Source organism: Nelumbo nucifera, chromosome 3 (genome assembly GCF_055504915.1).
Source record: "Nelumbo nucifera cultivar China Antique chromosome 3, China Antique-T2T, whole genome shotgun sequence".
NCBI classification, from domain to species: Eukaryota; Viridiplantae; Streptophyta; class Magnoliopsida; order Proteales; family Nelumbonaceae; genus Nelumbo; species Nelumbo nucifera.
The window spans coordinates 890,108-911,651 of record NC_142651.1 but is presented as its reverse complement, the minus strand read 5'-3'; the positions used below and the strand labels follow the sequence as shown (position 1 = coordinate 911,651).

The 21,544-nt window shown below is 41.7% G+C and overlaps 2 protein-coding genes across 7 annotated transcripts; one reads left to right on the top strand and one right to left on the bottom strand.

Moving 5' to 3' along the window:
- Positions 1 to 460: 460 nt before the first annotated feature.
- Positions 461 to 21,366, top strand: LOC104592706 (non-specific lipid transfer protein GPI-anchored 30-like). 6 transcript variants are annotated; one of them, XM_010252160.3, is made up of 4 exons: positions 461 to 772; positions 973 to 1,360; positions 1,959 to 2,042; positions 20,994 to 21,366. In XM_010252160.3, exons 2-4 carry the CDS (start codon positions 1,054 to 1,056, stop codon positions 21,224 to 21,226), a joined length of 624 nt encoding a protein of 207 aa, XP_010250462.2. In that variant the 5' UTR covers positions 461 to 772; positions 973 to 1,053; the 3' UTR covers positions 21,227 to 21,366. The 6 variants fall into 6 exon arrangements, 4 of the variants coding, with proteins under 4 accessions (XP_010250462.2, XP_088758468.1, XP_088758470.1 ...); XM_088902342.1 differs by having other exon boundaries at positions 928 to 1,360; positions 20,994 to 21,364; XR_016084764.1 differs by lacking the exon at positions 20,994 to 21,366 and adding exons at positions 5,392 to 5,563; positions 14,235 to 16,939 and having other exon boundaries at positions 477 to 1,360.
- On the bottom strand, positions 15,172 to 16,892 carry LOC104592705 (Tetratricopeptide repeat (TPR)-like superfamily protein). The gene has a single exon (XM_010252158.3). The coding sequence runs from the start codon at positions 16,890 to 16,892 to the stop codon at positions 15,588 to 15,590; it is 1,305 nt and encodes a 434-aa protein (XP_010250460.1). The 3' UTR covers positions 15,172 to 15,587.
- Positions 21,367 to 21,544: the final 178 nt, after the last annotated feature.

Sequence of the window (21,544 nt, the reverse complement as noted above, 5' to 3'; positions counted from 1 at the left end):
TAGGACTGTAGGAGTGTTCGGTGGAGGAGATAAGAGAAAAGCTAAAAAGGGAAGGAAGGGTTCGAACTGGGAGGGGCTTTATTACTTTTTGTCGTTTTGGGCCCGGTTTAACTGCATACCCCAACTAACGGCCGAAACCCATTAAAATTAGCCAGTGTATACCCAGACCCGACGACGTGGTCATCCCTGACGTGAACCCAGGAGTTCACAGAACGCGGACACAGTTTTAACAGGATAAATAAAGATGAATTTACCTAAAACTCAATACTTGCTGTATAAAAAAAAAAAACACTTTAAAGTTGGTAAATAAATGGTTATCAAAATTATATATGACTTTACGGTGAACAGCTGTTAATCCCGTGGTTAACAGCTGTTTGTTTTTGAAGGGCAGAGAGTTCTGAACCGATGTTCTTTCAATTTGACCATACAATTGACGCACGAAACACTAGTGAACTAAAATACAGGGAAAAGTTGCAGCAGATCCGGGACTCCTTAGTTACTAATACCTTGACGTACACGTTAGTGGATTGACTGTAGAATGAAGATTGAAGAAAGGCGTATGCACTCTATGCATTTTGGAGACGCACCGCCACCGAGCACCGAGCACCGTGCACATGGGGAGACCCGGCTGTTGAATTTCCGCACCCTTTCTTTAATTCAATCCTGCATGTGAAAGAGTAACCTCGTAATAACCCCGATGAGCAAGTTGAAGCGGCCGGAGAGTGGGTACCAAGAGCCAATCGTATACCAGGATCGATCATATTCATTAATGGTTATTTGACTTCTTCCTCTATTATGAGATTATGATTTATGACTATGTTATCAATCCGGATCTCCTGCCCACAAGATTATGATGTAGAAGATCCGAACTGCTATGTTATTTAATTTAAATTAAAAATTAAGCATGGTTCTTTGACTTTTTGGTAGATTATATAACACCAAATAAAGGTCATTTATATTGACAAGTTGCAGAAAAGATCAGTATATAAGTAGTGCAGTGGCATCATCGTCCGGGCCACAGAGTGAGAGTATCCAACTGACGAAACGAAGAAAATGGGGAAGTTTAGTTTTGTAGTAGTAGTAGTAGCTCTGGTGCTCTCTGTGTCTGAATGCCAGGCTCAGCAGGATTCTTCGTGTATAAACGAGATTTCTCCGTGTCTGGCTTTTATCAGTGAGACAAAACCGCCGAGTAGTTGCTGTGATCCTTTGAAATCGGTGATCAAGTCCAAGCCGCAGTGCCTCTGCGATCTTATAGCCGCCAACGCCGCTAATGCAACTCAACCGAGGATCAATGTCGCCCAGGCGCAGAAATTACCAGCTAAATGTGGAACCAGTTTCAACGCAAGCTCTTGCCTTGCAGGTAACCACGTCTCACTTCTGTTTCTGGCACGACTTTACTCGCTCTAGACTCTACAGTCTTGTCCATTATACATGATACTTCTGTTAATTATTATTATTATTATTATTATTATTATTATTATTATTATTATTATAGTCTGCAAATAAGATCTCTCTGAGGGAGCAATATGGATGGGCACTTTAGCCAGTTACTCTATTTGGCCCATCATTTTGGATTACTTGGAGAAACGTAATTGGGATGGGTGAACAGTGGGATCGTATGAATTCGCAACGCCTCACAGCACATCCCAACCCTGTATTGAAAACATCTCCCATGGTAATTAAGGACGGTAAGATATGTATGTGGGGCCCGCTCTGTGGAGGCACCAATGTAAATTCCGATCGATCCAATCTCTCTCTACATAAAAACTCTCAACGGTGTGTAATGCCCATTTTTTATATTAATCTCAAATAAACAATTGACATAGTTACTCCATACTTAATATGGGGTGGTCACTACTTAATAAAAGTATTAAAGAAATGTGCTGGGCTTAAACAAGGATGACCTATTTTACCTGCTTTCCATTATAACTAATGAAATCAATCTACATTAATTGCAGGCTCACCAAGTGTAAACAATACTGCAAATGGAGGAACATCAAGTGTAAACAACACTGCAAATGGAACAGCAACAAGTTCTTCAAGTCAGTTCTCTCCTGTGAGCATTATTGTATTGGCTACGGCATTATCAGTGACTGTTCAATTAGCATCAAACAGTATTTGACCTTAAGTCGCATCTATTACATTCCTTGATTTCAACGGAGATACCATGAGCTTACTTGTTTACCATTTTTGTATTGTATCTCTTCTTTTTGAATTTCATTTTGTTTGAGCTCAGGTGTATTCTTTCACTGCGGAATAAAACATCTTTTTAGTTTCATTATCATCATGATGGCGGTGATGCAGCAACGATTCATGTACATGATGCCTTTGCTGGTCAAGCAATTTAGTGAAGGCATGAACCATTTAACTAGGAGTCTTATGAATCAGCTTGGGTATTTGGAAAGATCTAAAGTCCCATTTGATTTGTGGGAATAGGGGTCTGGAATTGGAATCAGAATGGACCATTCCAATTCCAACAATTGGGTTGGGGTAAATCAGAATCCCATTCCCATTCCTGATGGAATGGCCATTCCCTTTCCCTTGGGAATGAAATCCTGTTCCTGCTGATTCCAATTCCCCTTCCGATTCCCATCTGAACCAAACAAACTATGAAAATAGACCATTCCGATCCGGTTCTGACTGCAAACGAAATGGACCCTACGTATGTTTTACCTTTCATAGGTAGGATCATCCTCCTCTGGTTTCTTCTTGCTCTCAGTAATATAAACCCATTTTCCTCTACTACACACATGTATCTGAATAGATTGAGACCAAGCTAAATAATTGGTCCCATCCAGCTTCACAGTAGTCATAGCCCCAAAAAGATTTTCCACTGACCCCATGTCCAAACTCAGAATCTGTAGAATATTTGGTCTCTCCTCCAGTTTGCTCCATTGAGTAAGCGGATGCAAACGAAAATCAAATTAAGGCTTTACTAGGCTAGATTTACTATTCTAAGCAAAGAACAACCTCTCAACCCCCCAAAATTAGGGTTTTACAGGGTCTTGTGGGATGAGGAGAAAAAGAATAACTTCAACCGCCCCTTCCAGAGGTTCCAGAATTCAATCCAAACAAAACTGCCCCTAATAGAAATCAAAAGGCTTACCTCTGATCCCAAAGCGCCTGGTTCAAATTGTCTCTACAACCTGCCCTGGGCTTCAACTAAGGATGAAAAACCTCCACAAAACTCTCTAAAAACCTTCCTAACTGGGCTGCATAAGTAGCTGATCGATCAACCAATCAGTTCTCCATACACACTATGTATGGGCAAAGAAAGGAGAAAAAGTTGAAAGTGAGAACCCGCTCTGATACCAAGTTGAAAATTACACCTACAATAATTCGGATAATGCAAGAAAAGAAGAAATGAGAGAAAGAGAAAGAAGAAAAGAAGTTTCAGCAATAGGTTGTGGAAGAAGAAAAGAAGGGAAGAGAGAAAAAAAGAATTCGAACCTCTCTCTCTAGCCCCCTATCATCACTTTTATTAATAATTCTAAGTTTGAATACAATTACTTGGATGCCCTTAATGGGAAGGCCAGAACTAAAGAAATAATTAAAAATAAATAAAAGAAGGCTCATAAAGCCCATAACTAAGAAACATAACTTTTAAACACTACTTAAAAGAAATAAATAACACTAGGGCCCATTCGGCCCATTCTCACTATAGTCTTCTACTTCATCCCTCCACATCACTCTCTCTATTAGGCTTCTCTGATGCTAATTGGGATGGTTGCCCTATTGATCACCGTTCTTAGAGTGGATATGCAATTTTCTTGGGTCCCAATTTGGTTTCCCAGAGTTCTCAAAAACAACCCACTATTTCCTGCTCTAGTACTAAAGGCTGAATACCATTGCCTTCCCTCTACCACTACTGAGGTACTCTTGCTATGTATGCCATTCTCTGAACTCGGCTTCTCCTCTATCAAGCTTGCCACCATATTGAATATTCACACATGAAACATGGGGGCGCAAGTTTCTTGCATCAAATCCCATTCAATATTCACACATGAAACATATTGAATTTGACATTCATTTTATTGGGAAAAAGTTGCAGTTGGTTCTATTATTATTCATTACATTTCTAGCAAAAACCAAGTTGTTGATAATATAAGTTACTAACCAAGCCTCCACTAACAACCAATAAAAGAACTTACCAATTGAGACACCATGGAAGGGCAAAATTGAGATTATAATAAAATGTATGATGCAGTGCTAATGGCCCTAACCGTTTCATTAATGGAAGGCCTATTTATGTCAAATAGGGCCACCCAACATGGTAGGTATGCTTGAGTAGTTCTGAAAACTATAGGGAATATTTAAGTAGTTTAGTAAAACCACAAGGTATATTTAAGTAATTTACCTTATTTATTGTTCTAAACTATTGTTAAAGGGAAATATAAAATTGATCTTAAAGTCATTTAAAACATTTTTGGGATGAGTGTTTTATTGAGCGGAAGGTTTTTGCTAATTTGAATTCTTAGATATCTAAATATTTTTATAATGCAATGTCTATTAGATTTCTCATTAGTTTTTAATACCATATATTTTCTTTTAAAGCATAAGTTTGAAATAGCATTTTTACAAGGACTTTTTGAGATAATATTTGATTTATCTTCTTCATGATGGGCCCTATCAAAGTTTTAAAAGCCAACAACCCTCCCTTTACTTTTTAACTTTATTTTTGACATTTTAGTTTTTAAAAATAATTTCACTTTTTATTATTGAACCATGGACCACTGTCCAGGTCAAATGGCTTAGTGGTTCAATCGTCCGGGTCAGTGTTTAATTGACCATTTCAACAGTTTTGGGGAAAAATCTGAGCCAGGTGAAAAATATAACCAGATAGGCGACCAATTCCCAAGTTGAACATTTTGACCGCCCAGGTCAACAGCAGTTTTAAAACCATTGACCATATTGGCTGGCATGTGCCACTCATATCCATACATGATATATGACAAATTTGGAACCCTAGACCTGTTACTAACAACATGTCACAGATCCTGTCTAGAAATCTAGAAATCTCATGATAACTAAAACTCATATTAGGCTCAAAAGAAATTAAAACGGTAAATCCTAATTACAGATATCAATCAATCTCCCTTTAAACTTAATAAGAGAAATGTAATCTTTGCTTCCTTGCATCTTCAAGACATTTACATGGTCCCAGTGTCGCTAAATATCATATCATATATAATGGCATACCAAATATAGAACATACCTAAAACTTATTTAGGTTGGAGTCGGTACTGGTACCAATTTTAGGTGACTGTTTGAAAAGGAGGTCCACAACCACCTAAAAGAAAAGAAAATAGTAAAAATCCATATGCATTAAATATAGTTGATATATCAGTGAGATCTACCCTGTCTTGGTTTCAATTGACAAATGTATTGCAGATTCTCTCACATGTCAATGAGGTCGAGTCCAGTCGGTGTAGACATCCCATTTCAATTGCCCCGATACACCACCTATGGTGCAATCATGCATCTTGTTGAATTCAACCTAGCAAGTCTTCTATTGATTTCCAGTCCCATATGGTTGGGAGAATACTTGGACAATGATGATGAGGTACTCTATTGATTTTCAGCCGAGCTTGTATGGTCACATTCTCCGTCTTTTCTTGATTGTTTCCTATAAGATTTTAGGGGAAAAAGAAACCATTTCTTACCATGCCCATTAACACCCCTCCTACCCCTACCCCCACCCTTCCTAGAGGATTTATTAGTATTCAAAGGTGCAAGAATGAAGTGTATAATTCTAAAGCATGAAATGGTTAGAAGCCTTTTTTTTTTTTTTTTGAGAAAAAGGTAACTGATTATATAATAAAAACAAAGAGAGTACATGAGAAGATGTACAATCTGCAGGGAAAGACCAACACTCAGAAATTACATAGGTAGAAACCTTTCACTATATAGATTTTCCCTAAAGACCAAATCATCGGCTGTTAAATTTAACTCTGGGAACCCAGGCTAGATTTACAACCAAGGTGTCCAAAGTATCTCTGCCCTCAGTCAGGTAATGTGCTAGCCTTCAAGAGCCTCCGTCTTTCTTCCCTAACCATTTTATAGTATTTGCAGAATCAACTCCAACGGTTAGAGCAGACCAGCTTTTATCTTTTCTATTCAAAGACCTGTGAGTGCAGCCAAGATTTCTGCTTTTGTAGAATCAGCAAACCCAAATTGGGCCACTGAAAGCTCACTCAAAGCTTCCGTCCCTTCTAAACACTCCACCTATCCCCTCAGTTACAGGGTTACCCAGAGAACTACCATCAAAATTTAATCCAAGTTCTGACTCCAAACTTGTAAAGGGAACACTAGATCTGCTTAAAGACCCTGATGAAGAATAAAGGACTTCCACCAAACTCCTTTGCAAATCATTCAAAGAAAATCCTTTGAACTCCACAGAATTAGCTCCCACAGGTTACCCAAGAAAGACATATGAGAAAGCAAATCGTCAAAAGATCTAGATCCATTTTCAAAAAGGCATTGTTTCTTTCTTCCCAAGCTAATTGTATGTACACACCCAAACTCTGGGGGTTGTTGAATAGATGGATAGTATGTTTCAGTTTCATTCCACCATAGATTTTGAACCTACCCATGGAAAAATGGGAAAAAAGTTCCTTCTCAAGAAAGAGCATGTTAGACATAGACTATATGCCTCAATGTTCCAACTAAAAGAAATAACTTAAGGACTCGTAAGACTCAAGATAGTCAAAAACAAAAGAAACCAGATTCCAAAACCAATCAACAAGTAGATAAGTTCACTCAAATCTCATTGACCAATTGCATGTTCCATCTCTGAAGTTCAAGGCCTATACATATTTTAAGTTCAATATGAAGGCATGGCAATAACAAACCAAAAAAAAAAAAAAAAAAGAAATGAAAAGGAGAGAGAGAGAGAGAGACTGCATTCATACTAAACAATGAGAATGTTACGACCATGCCAGTCCACTCGAGCCCAGTCCCAGCAGCCCACGATGGATCCTGAGAGAAGCCATTTCACATCGGTTTGTTAGAAGACAGAGGGGACCACCAGCCATTACAGATGATTCGGTGCCAGAGTTGGTTACACCTGCACATGAGAATATCTGATCCTCATGATTAGCTCAGTAGGCCATTATATAAGGCCAGCAATCGTGTAATAAAGGAATATAGAAATAAACTTCTTCCCTTCCTATCTTCTCTATCCAAGGAGGTGAGTCTCCCTCGAAGAGACTACCGAGGTAGGCGGTACCTACCAGTTGGTATCAGAGGCAACGAGGTTCCTAATGCCGCAGACGTGGTCGACGACAGGGTCGACCAGATTGAGTTGAGCCTGCATCAGGTGGTTTCTGAGCTGAAAGAGATTCGAGCCTCCATGTCTGCCATGGCTTCCCAGCACCAAACGGGGGAATCCAGCTGCCAAGAAGGGGATATGGAAGACTCCAACTATACAGGGGGAAGAGGGGGATTGCCTTTTCCGGGAAAGGTAACCAAGATTGACTTTCCCAAGTGTTCCGGCTGTGACCCCATCCCTTGGATTTTCAAGGCAGAGCGGTACTTCGAGTATTAGGCTCTGTCCCACCAGCAAGTATCCATCGCTTCCATCCATCTCGATGGCGACGCAATACTCTGGTTCCAGTGGTATCGCCGTTCTCATCCTCAAGTAATGTCATCAGAAATCACGGAGGCATTCTGCATCAGGTTCAGCCCTACCGCCTTGAGAACTACCACGAACAACTTACTCGACTCAAACAGACCAGCACGATAATGGAGTATTAGTTGGAGTTCGAGAGGTTGTCCTCCCGTGTTTTCGGATGGCCATAACCAGCTCTGGTAGGTTGTTTTCTTGGGGGATTACAGGATGACATTCGCCTGGAGCTCAAGGGTGCTCAGCCGGCGGCGGATCTGGCCAGACTTCATGAGGAATGTTTGGATCAGCTGAAGAAGGCCAACCACTCCATGGGCCCGATCTTGAAGACCCCCCCCCCCAAAGACTGAACCCATGTTTCACAAGCCCACGACTGACTTTGCAAGACCCACCATTCGCCGACCCAATGTGCCTTATAAGTGCCTTACGTGGGCTGAATCGCAGGCCCGGCATGAAAAGGGCCTCTGCTACAACTGTGATGACAAATTTGGTCCAGGCCATAAGTGCAAGGTCCAGCACGCCTACAAATCAATGAGGAGAATTCCAAAGATAGCCCGACGACAACCCCTGAAGAGGAGGCTACCCCAGCTAGCCCCGTCTAGGAGGGCACTAAGATCTCTCGCCATGCCCTGATGGGCTTGGGTTCCATGCAAGCAATGCGGGTCGAAGGCAACTTACTAGGTCATTGCCATCCATATTGAGAGCAGATCCACCTTAAATTTCATCACCTATCTATGGCCAAGCAACTCGGTATGGTACTCCAACCCACCACCCCTTTTTCTGTTCATGTGGCCAATGGGCACAAAAATACATGTGATATCATTTGTAGAACGGAGCCTATATCCATTCAGGGCCAGAAGTTTTACATTGATTTACATCCCCTAGAATTTTTTGGGGCGGATGTTATACTGGGGATCCAGTGGCTCCGCAGCCTAGGCCTGGTTCTATGCGACTGGAAGCAAATGACTATGGACTTCTCAAACGAAGGGGTGCCTTGCCACTTACAAGGTCATCAACCCAAGAACCTGCAACCAACCACTTTGAACATGCTAATTACCACATCTAAATCCTTCGGGCATCCTATATATATGTATCTTGGCTTGCAGCCCACATCCCCCACATTAGATAATCTGGATGAATCCCCATCAAAGCCCAACCCTCACCCAGCTCTTCAAGAGTTACTAACCCAATTTATGGACATTTTCACTGAGTCCACCTCACTTCTACCCCACCTTGCCAAGGACCACCGGATCCCTCCCAGAGTTAGCTCTTCACCCACCAACGTCCAACCATACCAATACCCCTATTTCCAAAAAAAAAAAGAGATTGAGAGGGTTGTTGCTGAGTTGCTTCAGAAGGGGTACATTCGGGCCAGCACTAGCCCGTTCTCATCTCCTGTCCTATTAGTCAAGAAGAAAATGGCTCCTGGAGGTTCTGTGTTGACTACCGAGCATTGAACCAAATAACGGTGAAGGACAAATACCCTATTCCCATTATTGATGAGATGCTTGACGAATTGGGGTTAGCAAGGATGTTCTCCAAACTAGACCTTCACTCGGGGTATCATCAGATCCGGATGCACCCAGAAGACATACCCAAAACGGCGTTTCGAGCCCATGACAGCCACTATGAGTTCCTAGTCATGCCATTTGGGTTCACGAACGCCCCTTCCACCTTCCAGTCCATCATGAATGATCTGTTTAGACCTTTCTTGCGACAATCAGTGCTAGTATTCTTTGACGATATCCTCATCTCCAGCCCAAACTGGCCAGCCCACCTAGAGCACCTCCACCAAGTGCTACAGCTTCTAAGAGAGAACTGCTTGTACGCAAAGCTCTCCAAATGCTCATTAGGCCAAAGCAGAGTTCATTATTACTTGGGCCACATTGTGTATGAGGGGAGGGTCACAGCTGACCCAGCGAAGGTAGCCGCAATCCAAAGTTGGCCCAAGCCCACCTCAGCGACCTCCCTACGGAGCTTCCTAGGTCTTACACGTTACTACCAGCATTTCATACCCAACTATGGGCTCACAGCTTCCCCCCTCACACATCTCCTCAAGAAGGAAGGTTTTGCATGGAACAATGAAGCCCAACAGGCTTTTGAGGCACTTAAAGCCACAGTTACCACGTCACTGGTCCTGACACTACCGGATTTTACTCAGCCCTTTGAACTCAAATGCGATGCATCGGGCCTAGTCTACATATGTCAAAGAACTTATGGCCATAGTCTTGGCTGTCCAGAAGTGGAGGGCCTACGTATTGGGGCGGAAGTTTGTCATCAGAACAGATCAAAAGAGTCTTAAATATCTCCTAGAGCAGCGAGTGCACACGCCAGAACAACAAAAATGGATCTGCAAACTGATGGGCTATGATTACCGGATCGAGTACAAACCCAACATCACCAACCAGGTAGCAGATGCCCTGTCAAGGGTAGAAGAGCTGACCTAGATCATGTGCACAGAACCATCCTACCCCTTGTCCGAGGCAGTACGGCGGGAAGCCAGGACAGATCCCCAACTTCAGCTGATCAGGAATCAGATTCAGGAGAGCCTGACTAAATATCAAGGGTATACTCTTATTGGGCCGGACTTATTCTTCATGGGACGCTTTGTGGTGTCACCCGCCTCGGCCCACATTCCCGACCTGCTAAAACATTTTCATGATTCCCATCTAGGGGGTCACTCAGGCATCCTAAGAACTCTCAAGCGGCTAGGAAGCCACTACTACTAGCCAGGGATGCGATAGGATGTTCAATTGCCAGTTGGGCTCTTACAGCCGCTACGGATCCCTGAACGGGTCTGAGAAGACATTTCAATGGATTTCATCACGGGCCTGCCTCGATCAGCTGGTAAGTCGGTAATTTTGGTAGTGGTTGATCAGCTGACCAAGTATGGGCATTTCTCAGCCCTGCCGCATCCTTACACAGTGGCCATGGTGGCGAAAACTTTTATCAAGGATGTAGCTGATGAGGGCAGACTTGGCCCTCCACTAACATCATGACACATGGCATCTCGAAACAACTGGGTGACACCCAGAACCACCTAGGCGACAACTTTCCTTAGCCAAAATGATGGAGTCCCAGCTAGCGACCTGGCGACCTGCCTCTAGCGCCGACCTGGCAACCTGCCTCCACCGCCGACTTGGTAGAAACCTAGCGAGCGACCTCGTCCACGACTCAGGGCGGTTAGCAGCACCTCGTCCAGGGCCGACCTGTGGTACCTCGTCAGTATTGGCTAAAGCAACATCGACGTAGGGAGCGACCTCCCTCGAGGGCTTGCCGACCTGATTGAGGTCCAGGTGGCGACCTACAAGACATGCTCGCCGTCGATTTCTGCATGCATCCCATCACTCCCGGGCCTCTCGGAAGTCAGCTCTCACATCGAATGTTTTGAGAGAAACCGAGTAAGGCGCAAAGATTGGCCTACGTGCACGACTACCTCCGAGGACTTCGGAGCAGTTAGACACGTCCTCCCAGAGATCCCGGACGTGTTGCGTGATGCTCACGCCAAACAATGCCTATATAAAAGCCTTACCTCCAACTCCAACGGGGAGATGCACAATTGTTAGTTCTCACAGCTCTCTCACATTTAGCTATCTTAAAATCTCTGATTCGCTAACTTGAGCATCGGAGTGCCCACCCCGGGTAAAGCAACCCGGGCACTCTGACACTATTTCCTTGCAAGTCGCATCAGAGCCACCTCTCCAGCTCGTCACCATTTAGCTAGGCATCAGATCTACCTCTCCAGCTTGTCACCATTCAGCTAGACATCAGAGCCACTTCTCCAGCTCGTCACCACTCAGTTAGACATCAGAGCCACCTCTCCAGCTCGTCACCATTTAGCTAGGCATCAGAGCCACCTCTCCAGCTCGTCACCACTCAGCTAGACATCAGAGCCACCTCTCCAACTCGCCACCATTTATCTAGGCATCAGAGCCACCTCTCCAGCTAGGCATCAAAGCCACCTCTCCAGCTCGTCACCATTCAGCTAGGCATCCATGCCACATTCCAGGTAGGGATTATTCAACCAGGCATCCGAGTCACCTACTAGCCAGAAGTTGTCGAAGTGCGCATCATCAGTAGCCAAATTGCATGGGACACCTCGGTCCATTGTTTCCGATAGAGAGCCCACCTTCCTCAACCAATTCTGGAAAGAGTACTTCCGTTTGCAGGGGACTAAGTTGTTCCACTCTACCAGCCATCACCTGCAAACTGACGGGCAAACCGAAGCTCTCAACAAGTGCTTGGAGGCATATTTAAGATGCTTTGTGGGGGAAAAACCCAAGCAATAGGCTCATTGGTTACCTTGGGCCAAATTCTAGTATAACACTACCCACCATTTAGCCGTCAGCATGTCGCCTTTCAAAGCCCTACATGGGCGTGATCCGCCTCCTCTGCTTCCCTATGAGATTGGGTCGACTCGGGCCGCTGAAGTAGAGGCCACCTTGACCGCTAGAGATAAAATTTTAAAGGTTCTCAAGTTCAACCTGACCAAGGCCCAAGCCAGGATGAAAGCTCATTATGATGCCCATCATAGGCATGTGGAGTTCCAGGTGGGTGAGCTCATCTACTTAAAGCTACAACCATACAGGCAGGTTTTAGTGGCCCAATGGGCATGGCACAAATTAACCCCTAAATTCTATGGGCCCTTCAAAATAGTTGAGAGGATCGGATCGGTAGCTTATCGGTTGGAGCTTCCACCCAACACCAAACTCCATCTGGTATTCCATATTTCGCTCCTTAAGAAAGCAGTAGGTCCTCACAACGAAGTCATAGCCACACTCCCCAAATTCACAGAGGACGAAGAGCTAGAGACGAAAACCACCTGCATTATTGACTTCAGGTGGATATGTCGAGGACACCAGGTGGTTCCTGAAGCCAAGGTGGAATGGTCTAAACTGACCCCAAAAGACACCACTTGGGAACCCTATATGTAGCTACAGGATCGTTTTCCCAACTTGGACCTTGAAGGCAAGGTCGATCTTAAGGCGGGGGAGAGTTGTTATGACAACGCCAGTCCACTAGAGCCTAGGCCTAGTAGCCCACGATGGATCTAGATAGAAGCCATTCATTTCACGTCAGTTTGTTAAAAGACAGAGGGGACCACTAGCCGTTACAGATGATTCGGTGCCAGAGTTGGTTACGCCTGCACATGAGAATATTCGATCCTCATGATTAGCTTAGTAGGCCATTATATAAGCTTCCCTTCCTATCTTCTCTATTCAAGGAGGTGAGTTTCCCTCGAAGAGACTACCGAGGTAGGCGGTAACTGCGGTACCTACCAAAGAACATTGAAAATTGGACTAAAGTTCTCCATATTAAGACATGCATGGGTTTAATGCATATACATAGACTAAGAAGTAGGGTAATACCATATACCATATAATAGAATGAAAGTAACAAATATAAAAGCAGCATCTCAATGTAAAAGAAAAAATCAATAAAAAATGGATGCCTATAATTTATCCCTTCTACATTTCATCAATAGTTGACTGGACTTTTTCTTTTCATGTAATAGGTGATTACTAATCCATAAATCCTATTAGGCTATTGTAGATCCCTTGGGATACTGTATACTCTTATGAAAAGATCTTTTATGCCACGGAATAAAGAATGCTAGCTTACAATCCATTAGTTGCTAAAAATTTTCTCCATAATGCATATAAATACGAAATTTAGAGATGACATGAACTTCAATTACAGCAAGGAAATTGAAATGCAGAATTGTAATTACAACATTGAGCAATGAAGGAATTACAAGCAACTATGATTATTTCATTGTTTTTTCTTCTGTTTCTCTTGTTTCAAATCCCCTTTAATTGTACATAGCAAGAAGCTCTTACCAGTGGTTACGGTTTCCATAAAAATAATGGATTTAATATCTTGAAATTTCTTAAGACTCTGTCTTACAGAGTTTCTTGAAAGAAAGAAAATAGAATGACCAACTAGAAATACCTAACAAGATGGTGATTGGGTGGCTGTCAGCGACACTTCTTCGGGATTTCTCTGATTACTTGTACAGTAAGTCCCATATGCAATTAAAATTCCAATCCACTGGCTTTAGATAAGGATAATGTGGTGATATGAAATGAATGGAAGTCCTACTCTCACAGAATCACCCCAAGAGTAATGGGGTGGGAAGGAGCTTGCTAAGTCAAGAAGAGACTGAGTGATCATCCTTGCCCCCCCCCCCCCCTACTCCTCTCTCAATTTGAGTAGGACCCAGTCTGTGGCACATGGAATTTGACCAACCATTAGGCTCAAAAATCAAGCACAAATCATACATTGATGAGAGAGTCAACTTAATTTATACCGGGTCTCTTTTCAGCACAAATCATACACTGAAATCATACCATTCCAATACACCATACCTCTGACCCAAACTCAGACCAAATAAAAAAACTCTTCTAGAAATTCTAACAAAAGCACACACTGTCTACATAGAAATAAGCAAATTTCGCACAAAGACATCAATTCTAAACCCCAATTTTGGGCTCAACAAATGGATATATGAGAGACAAAAGAGGGGGAAGAGCTTTCTTAGAAGCCTTTGGTGATGATGTGAGAAAGGGTTTGGTTGAATTGATCAGTGTTCATGAATTCATCTATACAGGAACTTTTGGTGGCAATGGCAACTTGTAACATTCCATGTTTGATTTGAGCTGTTCAAGAAAGGAGAGAAGGGTTTTGAATCTCAGGGATGTTAGAGAAGGCTGAAAGAGCTGCATGTGAAGGAAAATTTAAATACCATGAGTTTCAAACTTTATGGTGTTTGATGGAAACCAATGTTGCATGGACTCCCCCAAATGGATGGCATGTCCATGTGAAAAACAAGTTGGAGCCCAACACTCCAGAGATTCTTCAGGACATTTTTACATAACATTCATCTCCCTGGTTTATCTGACATAAATGAACAGCAATGTATAACATGAGTGCTATTTTTTGTATCAAACATTACTTGGTAACAAATGAAACAATTAAGACCCCTTTTTGAAGGTATATAATGTTAGAATTCAAAAAATATGAGCCGTTTTAATAGTATATACTTTTCTGTAGACATGTCTGTGAATCCACTTTTCTCATCTTGTCAAGTCAGACTCTTGGGCAAGCATCAGATTCCAACTACAATGGCTGTGTCCATGCAACACTGATGGAAACAGAATCTAGTGGGAAAGGAAGAGCAAAGCTGTACTAAACCATTGGATCAGAATACTTTTAGACCAAGGAAAAAGATTGAAATTGAGCCAAAAAAAGGACGGATAGATGTCCCAAATTATAAGTTTTTATCGACGGAATAGTGCCAGTTGTATCTATCATGGATAGCCAATCCCACAATCAGTAACCCTCTTCCCATGGATTCTGTCACACCACTAAATAGAGAAATATCTCTGTGAATGAATATAACACAACTAATCTGCAAATGACACAACTTCGAAGGCTTTACTATGATGTGAAATACTTAAAATAGATAAATGCATGTTTGGCACAATGGCATAAGCGGTGAAGTCTACTGCCAGTCAGTTATCAAAAGATTTTATCTGGAAATGGCATAACTTTAGAAGCTTCACTACCATTTGAAAAATACATGTATGGTACAATGACATGAGCTACAACCCTACAATTTAGTACATACCAATCCTGGGTCGTAAAACTAAAATACCATTTTATAAATCCATTTTCTAAAATTTGGATAACTGAGTAAGGTTTGGGCAACCACTGTATTCCTGGAATCATGTTACCAAGCTTTGTAAAGTTCATAATCTGTGTCGCATGTAAAGAAACAGAAAACAAGTATATGCTACAGGAAGAAGTGTCACCCAACCTCCCACTGAAAGAGCTGACGATAATGCTGTGTTGGATCACAAAGTATAGAGGTTTTTAATGACTCTGGATCCCCAGCATGCTTGCAAGTAACTTCCTCTATGTTGAGATTTCCATTGCCCCTAATAGCTCTTAGTAGTGATTCTCATAAATCAACATTCAGCTTCATAGCTGTGGAGTGAACTAACTCATAAGCTTTGTCCAACATGCCAGCACGATTCAATAGTTCAACCATGCAACCATAATGATCTATAGTCGGCACAATGTCATAGCGTTCACTCATGTATCTGAAATACCTAAAACCTTCATCCGAATTGCCCATATTTATGCATGCACATAAAACACCTACAAAAGTGATTGCATCAGGCCTCACATCTGCTCTCTCCATCTCAACAAACACGTCAAGGGCTTCCTCTCCTCGTCCATGAACACCCAAGCTAGTGATCATTGAATTCCAGGTTGCTAAGCTCTTCTTCTGCATCTTATCAAAAACCTTTTTTGCATCATCTATACTGCCACATTTACTGTACATATCAATAAGCGCCGTCCCAAGGAAAACACCCAATTCAAATCCATTCTTCAGCGCAAAGTCATGAATCCAGCTACCCAACCTCAGACTTCCTAGTTCAGTACAGGCAATTAACAAGCTAACTAAAGTAAACTCATTGGGTCTCACGTTTTCGAGCTGCATTCGTCTGAAAAGTTCAAAAGCTTCCTCAGGATGCCTATTCCGAGCAAACCCATTAATCATAACGGTCCACGACACGACATTCTTAGCCTGCATAACTTCAAAAATCCCGCGAGCAGCATCTAATTCCCCGTGAGCAACAAGACCCGACACCATAGTAGTCCAAGAAACAACATTCTTCACAGGCATTTTATCAAAAACCATGCACCCAAAACCCAAGTCGCCGCACTTGAAGTAAAGATCCATCACCGTATTCTGAACAAAGGCATCTCCCCAAAAGCCAAGCTTGAAAGCAACCCCATGGACCTCCTTTCCTTTATCAATTGCAGAAGAAACGATGCAGGCCCTGATGACGAACGGGAATGTGAACTTATCGGGTCGCACACCTCGACACATCATGAGATTGTATGTGAGAAGAGCTTCACGAGGGTTGTCGTTGAGGGTGTGGCCCCTGATCATGAGATTCCAGGCGAAAGTGGTCGGGCTCTGGAGCTGATAGAACAGGAGAGACGCGTAGCCCATTTGGCCGTAAGAAGAGCAGAGACGGAGCATGTTGGCAACCAGCACCTGGTCGTGGGAAAGCCCGGTTCGGAGGATTTGGGAATGGATTTGCTTGAGTTGTTTGAAGTCGGTGCATCTTTGGAGGAAGGATAGAGCTTCCCGTGAATCGAAGGTTCTAGTCCTTGGTCTTCTTATGTTAGAGGATGGAGATGGAGTTCTTGGAAGGGCGTCGGGAGAGAACGAAAGGGATAAGCAGTCCATGGAGAAAGCCCATGGAACAAGGAGATGACGAGAAGGGTGTCATGAGCCATAAAGACTGGAATGCGATACGGGAGTAAGCGGAACATGAACTCGTCCAAGCACCACAAACCAGTAGAGGATATGACTGGGATAGAGACGGAGGTGATTAGGGTGATGTTTGGCATGGACGATGATTTCTCACACCTGATTTTTTTTAAAACGGCGATTACTTGAATGAGTGAAAAAATCGCTCTTTTTGGTTATTTGGTATCATTTCCTTCATTCAGCCAATTTTTTAGGCTGTGTTTGGAACAGTCGGCATTTTCTTAATAAATGTTGCCACGTAGGTGCCCTATAGTCATTTGACGCGATAAACGTTTATTAGAGGTTTATCAGCTGTTTGGTGCGACTGTTTATCAAAAAAACACCAATAAATAAAAATGGGTGAATTTTCGTGCAATAAGCCATTGGGGGAAGTGAAAATTTCTTGCTTCCCCCAACGGTTTAGCATTTCACGAAACACGCATTTGATGTGGTGCATACGTGGACAGGGATGTAGCGTTGAGGGAGAGATATCTGGTGCTTCACAGATCAATGAAATTATGAAGAAAACCCCCATGCCCCAAACCCTTACCACTTGACTTTTCGCAAGGATAGCCACAGAAAGGGACTTACGCAAGGAGATTTGCTTCTCACGCTGACCAGAGAGGGGGTGCTGCCGGGAAGTTTGCCGTCAACCACTACAAAATCCCTCTCAACGCCGGCCGTATGTTTCATACTGACCAATGCGATTTTTTTCTTGTCTGGCAGCCCTAATCCGGTGAGGTGTTGTTGTTGCGCACACCGGGAAGGTGCTCCGTTGTTTATTTCCCTATCTGAATGGTATGTTACATGGTTTTCAAAACGGTCAGACCGGAAAAACCAGTAACCGGTCAGCCATTCGGGTCTAGTTTTACTAGAAACCGGAACATTGAAAAGTCAAAAAAACCGCTGACCCGAGCAGTCGAACCGCTAAACCGTTCGACCCGGGCAGCGGTTTGCAGGTTAATATTTTTATTTTTAATGTTTTAAATTAAAAAAATAAAATAAAATAAAATACCCATTATATCCCAACCAGTTTGAATCCCTTATTCGGTTTTCCCTTTAGCTTTAGGGTTATTTCTCATTTTCCCGAGTTCCCTCCTCACTCCTCAGTCCTCTCAACCCTCACACCCTACCGACCGATCACCTGCGGCAGCCATCACCTCCGACATCTGACGACGATACACACCGACGGTGACCGGCGAGCTTGCAGCGGCGAAAAGTCACCCTCACCCCATCACTTGCAACGACGTCCAATGGCGAGAAGATCCAGCACTTGCAGCGGCGAACGGCGAACTTGCAGTGGCAAATGGCGAGCTTGCAGGGACACTCGACACTCGGTAGTGGCACTCAGCACTTGGCATTGGGCATTGGCGAGCCCAATCCCAACTTGCAGGCTTGCAGCAACAGCAAATCCACTCAGCACTCAGCACTTGCAGGCTTGTTACGGCAACTTGCCTGCAACCAAGCCCGATTGCCTGAGCCCACCGGTGGCGAATCCATTGTCACACCACCATTACCAGCACTTGGTAGTGAAACCTTGAAGGTATAATTTTTTTTTCTGATTTTTTTTGTGATTTAATTGATTTTTTGAATTTTTTTTATTCATTTGGTTCATCAGCCCCTATTTGTTCTTCATTTGGTTCATCATTTTGCTTTGGACCTGTTAGGCAGAGGCTTTTAGTGAATACTTTATAGTTTATAATTAGGAGCAGCAAACGATAAGTTGATAGATTTACTAGCAGAAAGTTGTTGCTTGTATTTTTGTATCAGATTCTTGTTGATTATATGCCTTGCTGAACCCTCAAACTTCATTTGATGATCAAATGTTTAGTTCTTTGTTTAATTAATCTGGCTTAATTTGTTTTTAATTTTCATATGCATATTTTGCTTAATTTTCATATGATGATCAAATGCTGAAAGTTTGCTTAAATTTTTGCAAGTAATTTACTCTCATTTCTAATGGAGTGATTTTACATTTTGGTTAATTATTTGCTTAAGTATTTGCTTATATGGAGCGATTTTACATTTTGGTTGGTTCTTTTAGTTAATGCAAGGTTTTAAATTTTATATTTTGTGTTTGTATGAAGGGATTTATTTTTTAGTTGGGTTTATTTGATTGAACTAAGATGATGGAATCTCAAAGTCCAAATGCTAATACATCTAATCCAGTTCCATCACAAGAGTCAATTTCATCAAATGTTAGGGGGAAAACTGATTCTGCTTGGGAGTACGTTTCCCTTCAAGTTGACCTTCTTAATGGATCAAAGTCAATGACATGTCTTTATTGTCAAAAGACTTTTAAAGGGAGAGGAATTAATAGAATGAAACAACATCTTGCCCAAAGGAAATGTGAGATTGCAATTTGTCGTAAAGTACCCCATGATGTAATGTTCAAAATGGAGCAATCGTTGAATGAAATCAATGACAAAAAAAGAAGTGAAAAGCAACTAATGAATTTTGTTGACACTATAGCACAATGTGGAATGAATGATAATGATGATGATATTGAGATTAGAGAAATAGATCCACCTAGTACACATGATACCTATCAAGGGAAAAAACCAACTACATCATCGGGAAAGGGGAAAGCATCTTTAGGGCTAATAATTAGCCATTTTGCTCCACGAACCACTCTAGGTGCACAACCTGGAATTAAGAGTGTATTGGCATCTAAGGGAGTAATTAATCATGTGGACTATACTGTTATGAAGTGGTTGTATGATGCTTGTATTCCCTTGAATGTTTTGCGTTCAAGATATTTTCATCCTATGTTTGATGCCCTTGCTACTATTGGTCCAGGGTACAAAGCTCATTCGTATCATAATTGTAGGACCAAAATGTTTAAGGATTTATTTCAGGAGGTGCAAATGTCATTTGATAAACTCCGTAAGGATTGGGCTATATATAGTTGCATTATAATGGCTTACGATTGGACAGATACACGTAGCCGAACATTGATTAATTTTTTAGTGTATTGTCCTACAGGAACTGCATTTGTGAAGTCTGTAGATGCTTCTGAAACAATCAAGAGTGCATAGAATTTATTTCTTTTGTTTAAGGAAGTTATTGATTCGGTAAAAACAGAAAATGTTGTTCAAGTGGTCACTGACAATGTTGCAAATTATGTAGCTACAGGAAGATTGTTGGAAGCAGAATTTTCATGGATATATTGGTCACCTTGTGCAGCACATTGTCTAAAATTGATGTTAAAGGAAATTGGGAAAATGGATTATGTTGCAAATGTGGTTCAACATGCATCTAGAATTACCAAATTTGTCTATAGTCACATTTTCTTACTCTTAATGCTAAGGAAGAGACCTTATTGGACTGAGATAATACATCCTGGAGCCACTTGTTTTGCAACTAATTTCATTGCATTGGATAGCATTTTGAAGCAAATGCATGATTTGCAAAATTTAGTGACAGATCAGAGTTTTATTGATTCTAGGTATGCAAAAGATGCAAAGGGGAAGGAAGTAAGACAAATAGTTTTGGATTTTAAATTTTGGGCACAATGCAAAATGATTGTGGGTTTCACATCACCTCTTGTTAATGCATTGACACTTGCTGATTCTGAGTTTAGGCCTCCAATGGGGTATATGTATCATGCAATGTTGAAGGCAAAAGAATAACTGAAATAGTTTTTTAATTATAAGAAAGCTGAATATGGCCCAATCATGAGCATTATTGATAGAAGATGGAATAGATAAATCGGTCAGAGGCTTCATCTTGCAGGGTATTATTTTAACCTGACATTCCAATATAATCCAAAACCAAAAGTTAAATCCTCAGTCGTTATGTCTGCAGTTTTTTATGTCATTAAAAAGCTTGCAATCAAATTAGATGATGTGGAGATAAAGCTGAACAAAGAGCTTACAATTTTTGAAAATTGTCGTAGTAATTTTGGAAGACCTTTCTCAGTGAAGACATTTAAGTCAATACCTCTAGGTAATAAATATTTTTTCTTATATCATGTTTATTATTTCAATTTTCAATTTTATTTTATAAATTAAATCAACTCTATTTCATTGTATATAGGTGAATGGTGGTCAAGATTTGGTTGTGACGCTCCAAATTTGAAAAGGATTATTATACGGATCCTTAGCCAGACGTGTAGCTCATCCGGATGTGAATGCAATTGGAGTGTTTTTGAACGTATACACATGAAGAGAAGGAATAGGTTAGAGCACCAGAGGCTCAACGACCTACTATATGTTCATTGCAACCTGCATGTGATGGATGGGAAGTGTTTTAACTTTTATGTTTCATGATTGCTTTTTTTTAATGCTTGCATTGCATTTAATGTATCATTTATTGATTTGTAGGTGAAAAACTGAAAGTCTTGACCCAATTAAGCATGAACATGTTGATGTTGTGGAAGATTAGATAGTGCATGATAATGAGGATCCTCCTCTATCATTCCCTCATGTCGTGTGCCTTTATGTTTCAACAGATTATTGATCTACTAATGTTTAGTATTTCAATTCTTATGGCATTGAATGTGCAAAGGGTAGTAAACAAGTAAAATGCGTTAGATAGATGTGTAGTAACAAGTAAAATGACTCTAAAATTTGTTATTATGATATACT